Source organism: Nipponia nippon, unplaced genomic scaffold (genome assembly GCF_047370975.1).
Source record: "Nipponia nippon isolate SJK-2023a ecotype South Korea unplaced genomic scaffold, ASM4737097v1 scaffold_3, whole genome shotgun sequence".
In the NCBI taxonomy this organism is placed as follows: domain Eukaryota; kingdom Metazoa; phylum Chordata; class Aves; order Pelecaniformes; family Threskiornithidae; genus Nipponia; species Nipponia nippon.
Genome location: NW_028262347.1, coordinates 697,018 through 710,852, shown reverse-complemented (window position 1 = coordinate 710,852; position 13,835 = coordinate 697,018). Strand labels below are relative to the sequence as shown.

The 13,835-nt window shown below is 47.7% G+C and overlaps 1 protein-coding gene across 8 annotated transcripts in view; it reads right to left on the bottom strand.

Moving 5' to 3' along the window:
* The window catches only part of SHANK3 (SH3 and multiple ankyrin repeat domains 3), a 375,879-nt gene that overhangs the window by 107,308 nt on the left and 254,736 nt on the right, over window positions 1-13,835 (bottom strand). For all 8 annotated transcript variants that reach the window (XM_087764022.1, XM_087764023.1, XM_087764025.1 and 5 more), the window contains exon 15: window positions 11,850-11,925. In XM_087764022.1, coding sequence (XP_087620148.1) covers window positions 11,850-11,925 — 76 coding nt within the window. The remainder of the gene's footprint in view (window positions 1-11,849; window positions 11,926-13,835) is intronic.

Below are 13,835 nucleotides of genomic sequence, written 5' to 3'. Positions count from 1 at the left end.
TGTCTCCAGTTACCCCCAAAAGGACCAGTCCTAATCCGTACTGCATTCGGCTGTCGATACCAGAGCTGTCCAACCTTGGCACCGTCAGAGCTGTGTCCCACTTCACTGCGGTCACACGAGCGTGGCAGCAGTCCCCGGGCCGACCCCACAGCTATCAGGAAACATCCCAAACAATTTTAGAGATTGGACAGACTCTTTGAATAAGCCATATCCAGTTTGTGAATAACAACGTAAACACCTGATTTAGAAACTCAAGATCTTTGTGTTTGAGGAGGATACAAAGAACAGATAAGAAGCGATTGTCAGAGTGATCTGGACTGGATCATTAGATACTCAGGACAAAAAAAGTTTTTAATACAGGTAAATGCAAAGTATCAAAAATACAGGCTCTGTTTTCAAGATGAGACATTCTTGGAAAGCAACAATTCAAAAAGGATATACTGCCACAACGTTAGCTCTCACTGCAATCAGGTGAAGAAAGGCAATCTCTGGACTTATAAAAATGATACCGTGGAAACAAAATGCTCTTCCCTCTGTACATGACTTTTCCAGAATGGTCCAGCTGCTGTCTTCAAGAATGACAGGAACACATTTGAGACGACAAGGCAATGAAAAAAGAATCCCTGGAGCAGGAAAGGAAGTCTTACAATGTGAAATTCAGCTTGATTTATTCCCGTCAAAGACAAGGTCAAGAGGCATCTAGATCACTATACATAGGTATATACTGAAAGAAAAATACTTCCAATATTTCAGAATCTTCAAACAATGCTGAGAAAAAAGATCAGATTTCAAGATGTGACTCAAGAGCCTTGAAATAAGGCAGAATTCCCACTAGAGAGGGCAACTAAACATTGAACTCTGTGTCAAGACAGTGGTGGACTCTTGCTTCTCCAAATTACGTATGACTAGGCTGTTTGGAAGCCGAGAGTGCTCCTGATCTTGAAATCTGTAATGCCGCCCCCCGCCCCCCCCCCCTTCTCCTTTCCGCTCCCTCCCTTTGCGGACGCTGCTTCAGGAAAAGGTGAAACGCAAAAACTGGTCAGAACGGGACAAATGACAACGGATGGGGCAAGCCAGTTCCCTGAGGTCGTGCAAGGATGCTGGCATGCTCCGGGTCAAACAGTTCCTGTGTTTGAAGAGGGGAACAAATGATCTCCCAAATTAGACTGGTGAAAAGCCCGGGAGTTTTCACTTCTTTTCCCTCCGGTGACGCCAGTCCTCTGCTGGAAAACGCCGCTCAACCCCCAGCTGCGGAAGGGCTTGTCAGGCAAAGACCAGTGCAGCCTGGTGAACACACCAATGCTTTCGTCTGCCTAAAGTCTTTGTAATCAAATACAATATCTAGGTAAAATTTAATGGGCTGTTATACACAGGAAGTAAAATTAAACGTAATTGCCCCTTCTCATTCATATTTTATCAAAACAGAAGAGATTTTTGGTAATTCTTACCTATTTAATTGAACTACTGTGAGTTGAAGAAGTGCTAGAGGAAAGAACATTTGACACCATTTTTTTAAATTTCATTTGTTTATAATGATCTGATTATCTTCTGCCTGGAAGAACAAGAACCAGCAGACCCTAATCAAAAGAAAAATCCACCAAAATTCACTAAGAAGAGACTGTAAGAATCTGCGGTATTTTTTATAATTCTAGTTTCTGCAGATAATGATATAGCTCAGAGAAATATGACAATCTCCTGTAATACCTGCTTTTAATTGCCTTCTGGAAATAAGTACAAGTAACTTACAATTGGCCATGTGGAGAAAAGCCTTTTGCTTCCCTTTCCTCACGACACGCAACAAAGAGCTACCACGGCGTGCAGTGCCGCACGCAGCCCGAAGCCCCATCCCTCAGGAGTGGGACGCTTGATGGACTGTCGACATTTAGCAAAGAAATGATAACAAAAATCACAGAAAGCCCAGTCTGCGAGTGATTTTAAGAAGGCTTGCTCCAGTGCAGAATCAATTATACCAACGCATTCCTAACAGATGTTTGTTTAAAACGTTCTTTATTTTCCAATGAGAGACCTTTAAATAACTACCTAGACAATCTTTTCTAATGCTATGCTACCCTTCTAATTAGAAATTTTCTCCTACTGCCTTGCTAAAATTTTGTTTGCTGTGATTGTTGCTGATTACCTCTTGTCCTATTCGAAAAGGCATGGTGCAGAGTTTATTCCCACCTCTGCAGTTTAAATTATGCATCTGAAGACTGTTACCATGCACTCACTCAGCACAGCACCTCAATTTATACTGCACCAGTGCTAAGCTAAGGAGAACGCTTGCTGAGCTTCTGTCTAAATATTCCATTATCTTTGGGTTTTACAACATTTTGATATTGCTAACTGATGTTCAGCTTAGGATTCACTGTAACTTCTGAACCTTTTCTCCATTCTTCTCTTTCCTGCATTTGCACAGCTGATTACTTTTCTGCAACTGGGCTAATTTGCATTTCTCCTTACTGAGTTGCATCTAAGCGTTTTCAGACAATAGTTTCTATCCGTCAGGAGGATTCTGAATTCTCCTCCTGCCTACAAATTTGCAGTATTTGCAGTGACTCACTGAGGGCATTTTCCATGTCTTCTCTCCCTCATCAAGCAAGTATTCTTGTCCAGAAAAGGGGAGGATGATGCCTGCCCCAATGCTTAAACACTGTGGGGAGCTGAAGTTAACAGAGGGGCTGTGGGTTTCTCTTCTGCTCCTTCAGGTCTCCAAGTCAGTAACAACAGTAACTGGGGCACAACACAAGGGAAGGGACCAGGGCCGTAGCAAGTCTTGGTGCAACGAGGGGAAAGGCAGTGATGGCAGGGGACGCGTCATGTCGTGGTAAGGAACGTATCTGAAGTCAGATAAATTCTGCTGTGGAAGACCCTATTTTTCCGCACCAAACCACCGGGTTTAAGCAGGTAGTTAAATTAAGACCTTTTGTTGCCAGCATCTAGAGTAGGATGCATCTTGCCTAAGTTTCGGCAGTGACGGTGTACACGTCTCTATGTGCGCTAGTACTCCCGTGGTTCCCTCATAACCTATGGAGCAAAAGATGCACAACGAGGTCATGATTCACCTGACGTAAACGATTGTTTTAGATGGAAATTAATTGCACCCTGCAAGTCCCCTTTTGCTACTGCATACTATAAGGAGGATGGTGAGAAAAAGGTCAGGTAGACAGGTACTGAACTGTCTGAAGTTACAAAAGATGAGTTTCTCCACTAACGACAGATGACAAAAGCCTCTCCTCTCTCCCATTCAGTAGATTGGAGAAAACCATGCGACAAAGTGCTGCATCAGAGAAAAGATCTACGCCTTGCTCAAAGACACCAAATCACTGGCAGGAAAATAAAGCTTTCAAAGGCCAACCAAAGAACTGCACCGTGGAAGAAAAACAACTAAGTTTAATGTGGTAAAACGTTCAAAAAACCAAGTCAGTCGTTCATCTCTAAAGGTGGCTGAGAAGAAATGAAAAGGCTTGGACATGGTCTGACTTGTTTTACTCTTCCACCTAGCAGGAAGGAACAAGAAAATACCCTCTATGGAATTTGTGACTTTTTGTGGTTGCTGGTTTGCTGGTTTTTTTAAAGTTAACCTCAAGTGTTCAATCGCACTCCGTGTTGAAGTACAGAGGGAGGCTGATTCCTTCCACCTGATGTCCTTTTGTAAACCAGACGACAAGGACGGGGTACTGCAGAAGACCAGGGGTTCGGTGACACCCGCGTCCTTCCGTGAGTAACGGTCGGTAACAAACAGCAAAGGAAGGAGTATAAGAAACAGAATAAAAGACCCGTGATCCACCCATGCGATACCTTTCCTGCCTCTGAAAGCCAGTAACCGCATTCCTCATCTCAAGCCCCTGAACAGGTCACAATGTTTCTTGGTCACAAATTTACTCGTCAGTAATTTTGTACTCTCATTTCGAATCCATTTATATTTTTGGCCTCCACAACATGCAGTAGGAATAAATTCTACAATTTAATCACCTGCAGTGTGACAAAGTACTTTGTTTTATTTTAATCTCGCTGCTTGCTAATTCCACAGAGTGCCACCTCATTCCTTTGTACTGAGAAATCACTATTGTTCCATATTCACCTTCTCCTTGCCTACTCATGATTTCATAAAACTCTCTCCAATCTTCCTCGGGCACCTCTTCCCTGCGCTGAAGAGCTCCAGTCTATTTAACCTTTCCTCAAATGAGAAGTGGCCTGTGCTTTGGGTCACCCGTGCTGGTTGCCTCTCAACCTTTTCTAATTCTTCTTATTCAGATGGGTAAACTACACCTGCAAGTCAGAGACTGTCAAACCGTGGATCTCCATAGAAGTATAACGCTATTTTTAGTAGACTTTCTATTTCTTTCCTATTTCCTAGCATCCTATATGTGTCATCAGCTGCTGCCCTGCTGATGCTTGCTGACAACTACCCACATGACTCCAGCACCTCTTGGAGTAAAACGCCTTACAGGAATCCATCGCTAAGCAGGTAGGTGCTTCAAAGACTTTCAATCCGAGAGACAGCAGGAGCCAGAAAGACTTTAGTCTTAAGACGAGCTCTACCAGTTGTCACCTCTTTCAAGTGCTGGTTGTGTTCTCTCTATTACCTGACCAAAACTATTGCAAATGTACTGCAGAAAAGAGGACTCCTTTGCCCAAGTCTCCTGAGAAACACCGAGGCCGGTGCGTGCCGTCCCTCCCACTGCCCCACCATAAGCCCGTTGCTCCAGCATTTCACCTACAGCGACGTTCACGGCAGCGACGCTGGGCACGGCACCCTTCGCATAGCTGCAAAAACAAAGAAAAACTAAAGGGAAACCCCACTAGCGTTTCTGCACCTGGCAAATAATTTTGGGGCAGATTGTTCGTACAGTTTCCCAGGACCTGCTTTTCAAACTGCTAACCAGTTTTCCTGAATAGTTTTTAAAAGAAGAGAACGAATGGGTTTTAAACAGTTCCCCTTCCCAACGCTCCCTTAATCATTAATAAGCAGCTCTGAAGGCTGGAGCTGTTCTGCTTGGGCACCTTTCTGAACAGCTCATGCTGGCTGGCGGCACTCTGCCTCAATCAGTTCATTATAGCATTACCTGCTCCTATTTCTTGTATAAAACAGGCCAGAAAGCCTTGTATTACCCAGCAATTCTGAAAGTCTAAATTTCAGAAAAAGCTGAGCAGTCTGGCGCAGGACCCAAGCACGAGGACTGCTGAGGGAAAGCACGGCGTCGGGGGAGTTCGCTTTTTACCATTTCATGTTCTTGAAAGTCTCTGTGAAAGAGGTAAGTGGTCCCAAAAGATACTGTTCACCAAAAGATCTTAAAAGACTATTTTGAAGGCACATTAATTTGACAAGTGGGATTATACAGAAGCCTTTTCAAGAAGAGATTTAATTTTCTCCCTCTACACTTTTGTTGCTATAGAAATGAAGGTTGCACTAGCCCAGCGCAAATTACCTTTTTCCAACTAGACGGGCTTGCCGCTATAAAACCCCATTTTCTGCAATACGCCAAAAGCAGGGAAGTCTCCAGATCAGCTGCCGCCACCTGACCGGCAGCTCGAGCCGCACAATACATTTGTCAAAGATTCATTCCCCCTCCGCGCTTCTAAGCATGAAACTCCTTTTGCAGGGGTATTTTCGATGCCCTGCCCTACAAGGTCGTTACCTCGGCCTCTTCCATGCTCCTTGCTGAGCCCTGCCTGTAACACGGCTTCTCTCCGGGCTTGCTAATTAGTCACAACTAGACAGAACGACATGAAACGCCGATGCAATTTCCGACTCCCTGCCTGCTGCTTGCCTCCTAGACGGTAACTCACAGGAGCAGAAACCAGGGAGGGTTCCACCCGCTCGGCACGCTTTAATACCAGTCCTGAACCAACGGTGCACTGGGGACTGATGAGGCAAGGACAGCCCGTAAATAAGCTGCAGAATGGAAAAGACTAAAGGGAATTGTCTCAGAGCCACACGCAGCCATGAAGCAGCTCGAGGAAATCCAGAGGGACTCCTTTTACTTGGTCCTGTCTGGAAGAATGGGAACCAGCTCTTTGCTCGTACGTCCCCGCTGCCTGCGGGACCCTGGCCTCCCCGGAGCCACGTACAGCCTTAGGAAACCACTGTGCAGAGGAGGTGCTCAGGGGTGGGGGATCCCAGTGCCTGACATAGCCAAAGATGCCGGTATCGATGGGGGAGTACGAGCCGTGATCACGCTGCCAAGAGGGATGACCCCTGAACAGGACCTACAGAAGAGAACGAACAGCAGCCACTGAACTGCATCCGCGCAGGGCGAACACGGGTACTGCTCTCCTGCGTGTCGGGGGGGAGGAGAAACAGCAAGTCATTGGTGCAGTCCCAACGATTTCTAGGTGATTTTACCAATCACTTATACTGCCGATTTGCTCGCTCAGTCCACCTGAGTAGGTGGGGGCTAAAGCGTACGAGGGGAGGCTGAGAGCGCTAGGCTTTCTCAGCTTGGAGGAGAGATGGTGGCCACCTCCCTGCCACCTGCAACTACCCCACGGGAGGCTGCACAGGAAAGACAGGCTCTTGGAGGTGCGCAGGGATGGGACAAGAGGCACTGGACACAACCTGAAGCACAAGAAATGACAATGAGATGTACAGAAAACGTTTTCACTCTGGAAACAAAGACTGGGACACGGGCCCGAGGGGGCTGTGGGACCTCCAACCTTGGAGACATGCAAAGCAACCTGACCTAGCTGGCCCTGCTCTGAGCAACCGGTTGTGCTAGAAACCTCCAGGCATCCCTTCCAACCTAAATTATTCTGTAATTCTGTGTATCGACATATTTGGCCAGTCACAGCATCTAAGGGCACAGAAATGCCTGCTTAGAGACTTCTTCATGTTTTTCCTCTCTTCTAAGGGGAGGCCCATCCAGATGGCTTGTGAATACTCACGGCTGTAATCTCTCTCCCTGGTCAACTAATCCTTGTGATTGAATAGTAATAAAAAAAAAAAAAAATCCTAAATTGTCTATTGCTCCCAATTCTTTTCCTTCCCAGCTGTGCCATGTAGAATGTGGGCTCTTAATTTTATAGAGTTAATTTCAAATCTCTTTAATCTCTTCCCTTAACATAGTTCATCAGAGAAGTCAATTCCCCTTGTGATTGCCCCTTTCTGATAAGACCAAGCTCAGACTTCTCTTCCTGTTTGCCTTATTCCTATTTCAGACCAGATTAGGTTTGCTGAGCCCTGTCCCGCGCTCCTCATCCTCTCTCATTGCCCTCTGGTGACCTTGGGTGCCCCCCGCACGCCTCGACTCCAGAGCAGCCTTGCGCTTTCTGCTCTCTTTACCTACAGTTACGCTTCAACGTGGCACCAACGAGAGGTGGGGAACCTGCCCCGGCACGGTCCCTCGCCCGCTGCCAGCGCAGACCCCCTGCGTCCCTGCCGTCTGTTACTGGCAACGTGCCAGCGAAGTTACACCCTGGGAACACTGCTTCCTCAGAGGCTGACCCCACAACAGAAAACATCTTTATTCAGTATGCAGCCTAGTATCGTCTCATGTTCTCGTGTGTACCCCTCCATATAGCCGGAGCTTTCTTTCCACCTTATTAAGCCAAAAAAGAGTAAATTGCATACCTTACCCAAATCCGCAGCTCAGCCGTGGGAATGCTGTTCCCTGCTCTGCTGCACAGGGCATCCATTCAAACCTGCAACTATTTCAAAGGCTTTTCCTGAAATCTAAAGTCACTCGTGTGTAATTTTCTCAAGTACTTTTAAGTTGTTCCTCAAACATTGTCATTATGTTAATCTTCTCCCACGTTTGAGACCTCCAGTGAAGTCAGCGATGATGGAATAAGCACCCTCCTGCAAATCACGTTAATCGATCCGCTGCAGTGATCTTACAGCACCTTAGTTAGTTCTTAATTTCTGCTCTCAAGGAATCTATTGGCCCAAATGTTTAATATTTAAAAAAATGGGAAAAAATGCATTTTGTTTATGCTATTTATTAAGGCGATCCTAAAACCACCATGTGAATCCTCCTACCGCACTCCTGACCGCCACCCCATGTCCACAAGCTGCCTGCTATCGCGTCCAAACCCCACTTCCATCCCGTAATGCTGACAAAACGCACGCTCGCACGCCGCCCGCTCCGCTCCCCTCTGCTCAGCCCCGTGCTGGAAGCCCCGCCACCAACGCCATCTCTCCGCTTCAGCCACAGCCACATTTTGAACTCTGGCAAACAGAGCAGAGGAGCTTCTGCTGAAATGGTCCTTCTGCAGCCGCCTGGTGCCTCTGTCGCGGGATGGCTTTTGCTGGTCGGATGGCTGATGGCTGCAGCAGCGCTGCTCACATCACCCAGCCCTGCAGACAGGGCGGCGGGTGCTGCACGGGCTCTGGAAAGCCAGCGCGTGGTCTCAAGGACGGTAACAAAGGCAGCCACTTGTTTTCCCTCGCACCGGTTTCCCCTCACGGAGCGGTGAGGCTATGTCTCACTTTTGCACTCAGAGCAACCCATGGATGAGTGAGGAGCGTATATACGTGCCTTCGGAAACGTCTTCCTCGTTTCCTGCCACCGCACGGGAACAGTTTTGACACAGCAGGAGCAGAAGACACAGGCACCCACTGTTCAGCACCACCACTGTCTCACCGTCTTCACCCAAGCCAACCCTAGCTTCCTCTCCGTGAAATGGAGAGAGAGTGAAAGCACTCGAGTTGCATGTCATTGGGCAAATTAACGCAATAACGATCCATTAAAGGCTATCAAACACAAAGACATTGCCTCTGGCTCAGGAAGACTCTGAACAGAAAATTGCTGCAGGCAGGAATAATATTTTGGGTTGCTTACTCTGTTCTCATAAGTGCATGAAGCACCTGCCATTGGCCACCATGCAACACACAATACTGGCCCGGAGGACCTGTAGCGTGCTCCAGAGCGGCCGTCCTCGTGCTTTTATGTTGCATGGCTATGCCCCCTACTATGGGGATGCAGCTAAAATCCTCCCATCTTTTCCAATTCAACCACCAAAATCTGTCAAAATGCCAAGCCTTCACAGCCAGCATCAGCAGTGTTACTGTGATCCCAGCAGATCCCAGTCATACTCTAGCAGAGCAGCCTGATTTATCAGTAATTTGCATGCATCAGCTGCCTAGGAATGCCAACGCCAACTGGACTATGATCTGCAAGGAGCCATATACGACTGGGTCCGGAACGCCTATTCTGGCATCCTGACACATAGCCCTGGGGGACCTCAGGGTGGGAAGACGTGGTCTTCCTCTCGCCTAAGGGTGCAGCCAAAGGCATGCGCGTACACACGACCTCCTCCTCTGGTCGATTCTGGGGAAACGGGGCCACTATGAGCAAAACTGCCCCCACCAGAACAATGCAGGCACTTTGCTCCCGGCTGCCCTCCTTCACGGCGGTCCCTGGAGACCAAGTTGTATGGGACAGCTGCTTATTCACCTGTGGGAGACGACTCCATTCCGCCACCCTTCCCAGCACCCTCCTCCACGACACAGGCTCTTCATACAGCCAGATGCTGCTGTGGCACGCGTGAGGCAGTGGAGGGGATTTCCCTCAGACTGGAGGGGAAAACGGGAACAAGCCAGAGCCAAGATGGGCTCCTCTGCAGCAGCACACGACCCACAGACCACAGGGTGAGCACCGTTCTCTAAGTACGGTTTTTGGTTTGCCTTACATGGAAAATAAACTGGCCTGAAGGAAAGGGTCTGAGCAAGGGGCCTGAGTTGGCAAGGGATCCTGGGAGCACGCGCCACATAATGTGCACTTCTGGAAATAACTATCCAAACAGCAGGTCTAGTCCTGTGGAGATGTAGCTCGAAAAGAGGGCTTAAAAGCTGCATCTGTCTACATCTGCTGGTCGGGAAGCTCACAGAACTGGTGAGGTTGGACTCTTGAGATCATCCAGTCCAACCTCCTCGCTCAAGCAGCGTGCCCAGGACCACGGCCAGCCAGGTTCTAACATCTCCACAGCTGGAGGCTCCCCAGATGCAGGACTTTGCATTTCCCTCGGTTGAACTTCATGAGGTTCCTCTCTGCCCGTTTCTCCAGCCTGCTCACCTCTTATGGAAGACGTTTCACAGTTTTGAGCACCTGTTAGTTTTCTCTGCCAACTTTTCAAGTATTACTTTTTAAATCTGAAAGACCAAAACTGCACGCACGTTTCAAGATGTGGGTATAGTACAGATTTATACAAAGATATTAAAAATTACGTTTTCCATTTTGTTCTTTTTTTCTTTCCTAACAATTCAAAAAATTCAGTATTTTTTTTTTTCAGGTTTGGACTAGAATCAAAGTAAGCCCCAAATCTTGCTCCTGAGCAGAAGTCAGTCCAACACCTTCACTGAATATGAAATATTAGCTGGTGTTCAGCTGCTGTTTGACCGTCCAGTACCCAGTGTCATCCCTGACCCTCCTTCACAACTGCTTTAGCTGTATTTTCGGACCTACTCTTTTGTCTGGTTTGTTGAATGTCTCCGTGCTGAAGAAGACGTTTTCACTGTGATGTCACAGTGATGCCAGATCTTTATTCCTAAGCAGTTATGAAGAGCTGAAAAATCTTTAATGGGCAAGAGCACCTCACAGTGTTTCTTCTGGTACGTGTTACCTTGCACGTGCCAAAATAAATTTATTTTACTATCACACTGTTTATCAACCCAGCTTGATGCAATCCCATCCACCTACTCTTCTTTTGCTTAAGGAATGTAATTTTGACTCATCTGCAAATTTTGACCCATTTCCTGCCCTTTAAGAGCAAGAGCAACCAGTGACCCCAGCACAGACCTTCTGGGGGTCCCCTGTAGCATTCGGCCATGGTGGAAACAGAACGTTTTCCTCCTCTGTTTTATTTCTTTACTCTTTTCTGAGTCTTAGCAGCATTTTCTCTTTTGTCCCATGATCAGTTAAGACTATAAACAGCCCTGAAGAAGCACGTCACAGGATTTTTGAAAATGAAAGCAAGTTACACACATAACTTTGAGTAAAAAGTGCTCAGACCCACAGAAACAGATTCGGGATAAGAAGCTCAGTAAACCAGAACACATTCGCTGCTTTGTTGGTAAGCTCCACGACTGGCGGATACCTTCGGTTTCGTGTAATGAATTCTCACCATTGGCTCCTGTCACATCATAAGCAATAATGCCCATCTAATTACTTTAATGACCTATAGTTTTTAAGAGCACTAAAGCTTGACTGCAAACAGAGATTGTATTCCACAGCGCAACCCTACGTTTATCCCTCAAACACAGAAACCCAGTGCCACAAGCGTATTCCTGAATCCAACCAGCAGACCCATTCCTACAGCCCAGCCTCCCACGAACACATCCGCCAGCCACACGCGCTCAAGACCAAGCACAAACCAGCAACCTCACCCCTGCTTTCAGGACTGATTCCCTGTGGAGTTTGACCATCTTCCCAAAGGTCAGTCTCCACACCGAGGCGAGCACGCTCAGTTGACGTGTACCAGAACGGCGGTGGTGAGCACGCCTGTAGTCCAGGCAGCACACTCAGCACTGCCGACAGGCTGGAGTGACAGCTGTCTTCATGCCACCCCCTGCACAGCAGCATCCTCCTCTTTTCCCCTCCAGAGCAAAGCTATAACTCTGCATCTGCATCCAACGCATGTTCTTCAGTTCCTGGAGCGCGCCAAAAATTCTCCAGAACGTTTGTTCCTCAACTGACACATGGGCCAGACTGCCCTGCAGCTTCAACGCTTTATCCAACTAAGCCTGATCTAGGACTTATGATTTAGACTATAACTGAATTGACCAAAACAACCAGAAAAGCTTCCTTCCTGTGAAATGACAACAACGTATACTGCTCTGTCAGGAAAAGGAGGTACTTCTTCCATGGAAATGAATCTCCTCGTAATCACAAAGCAAAGATGCCGACGCTTACCTGTGAGAGGTGAAATTGTCGTAAGAGCCCACAGTATAATGTCGGAAGAGACGCTTTGTTCTGTCTTCTCTGGTTTCTACAAGAAAAAAAGACATATGAAAGCTGAGAGTTAAAGGAACACTTCTCTGTTGTCTCTGCTTCCCCTACATGTACACGAACAGAGTGAATCCTGCTTTCATGCAAGCATTTATTAACAAACAAGTAATAATCTGTGTGCAGACATGTGTCAATGTGATCAGTCCCATGCATGCTTGTGGACAGTCCCATATGCACACAAACGGCTCTGTGAATGTAAGACCTCTTCACTAGAGCTTCTAAACACATCAAGGCGTCCAACTTCACCAAGACTCCAAGGCAGAGCCAAAGAGGAGAATCACCGCCAGTAAGGCAAACACACACTCCACGTCCCAAGGCAGCAGCCAGATTCCTTCCCCTTCTTCTGTTTGGCCATGTCTTGCACGTCTCAAGGCAGAAGGATGTAGTCCCCACAGAAAAGATGGTAATAGTCCTGGATAGCCTTCCTTCTCACCTGGTGGTCACTGAGCTCTCCAGGTGCACAGGAGTTATGAGGAAGGAAAGCCGGGAACCCAGAGAGACTTCTGCTACCACTCACCTATTAACTCCAGCACCATCCCCAACAGCGCTTTGGCCAAAGTCAGGGCAGCAGGCTTTTCAGGCTGTACTTGTTGGATCAAATCTCCCCTTTAGGGTGTAGCAACCCAGGAGCCTACTCGCCTGCCTCAGAAGCGTGAAAAAGCCAGAGAACCTGCCAGCCTGATCTGTGAAGCCAACAACAAGAGAGATGCCAGGGTCTCCAGGCTGCTGGATGCTGAAGGAAGGCAGCCTGACTCATGGCAAAGTGGACAGAGATGCCACTGCAGACATCCAAAATATGGTCTGCAGCTCATGGCTTAAGAGATGACGGGAGATAACAGGGAGATAACAGGGAGACGGAGAAGAATTTCAGCTACCCTTCTCCTAAGACAGAAGGAATTTGCATCACTACCAAAAATGAATTTATTGCATGACCCAGGCTTAGCACGTAAGACACCCTGCAGAAAGCAACTGGGTCCTCGCACTAACCCGACTGAGTACGTTACATCGAACCAACTCAGCCATGCCTACAGTAGGGTGATGGGACTCCAAGCAACCAGGGAACTCCACTCCTCTACCTTGTCACCACTTCCCTGTGAAGCCCTCGGTGCCGTTCCCTGCACTACTGGCTACAGCACCAGGGAGGCTGTTGGTCTGGTTTAAATTCAGCTGGTCTTTAAGCATGCTAAGTAGGGCTGTCAGGGAGAAGGAACGAATCAAGGGGATGAATAAGAGAGGAAATAAAGAGCAAAGTATAGATGAGACTCACCTACGTAGGTGAGTAGGGACATAAACTGTTTGCACCCAAAGCAGTAACAACACAAACCAAACATTTGTTTTTACCTGCGTTGGAATTCAGAACGTCACCAGCCCGTGGGAAGGGGCTGCAAAAGCAGAGGGGCAGCGTTGACCGTTATTACAGCACTGTTGAGCCAACGAACTTCGTTTTAAGCTCAGGACAGGATGCACTTTCAAACCTTTCATCCCGGTCTCACGATCACATGAAACCATGGCTGCTGGCAGAGGGAAATGCTGCCACAGCAGACACAACACCAGTTTCCCACCCTGGGGACAGACGACAGCCCTTGAGGTGGCAGCAGCAGCCACGTCACCCCACCAACGCGCGGTCCTGCCTCTCACGCGTCCCTAACAGGCGCTGGCTGCCCTCCGCTGCCGGACACCACTTCCAGAGACCTGGCTGTAGCCTCTCCGATCCCAAAGGCACCTCTGGGGGGGTATGGGTACGCACTTCAGCACAGGCGTCCTGCTCTTGGGGAACCTCACCCTCGGCACGCACCTCCATTTCACATGCAAAACATGCTTACTGTTGGCAAGGTTGAAAGAACAATTAACTTTACCAAAGTTTACAAATAAAATCACCAAATACAGTAC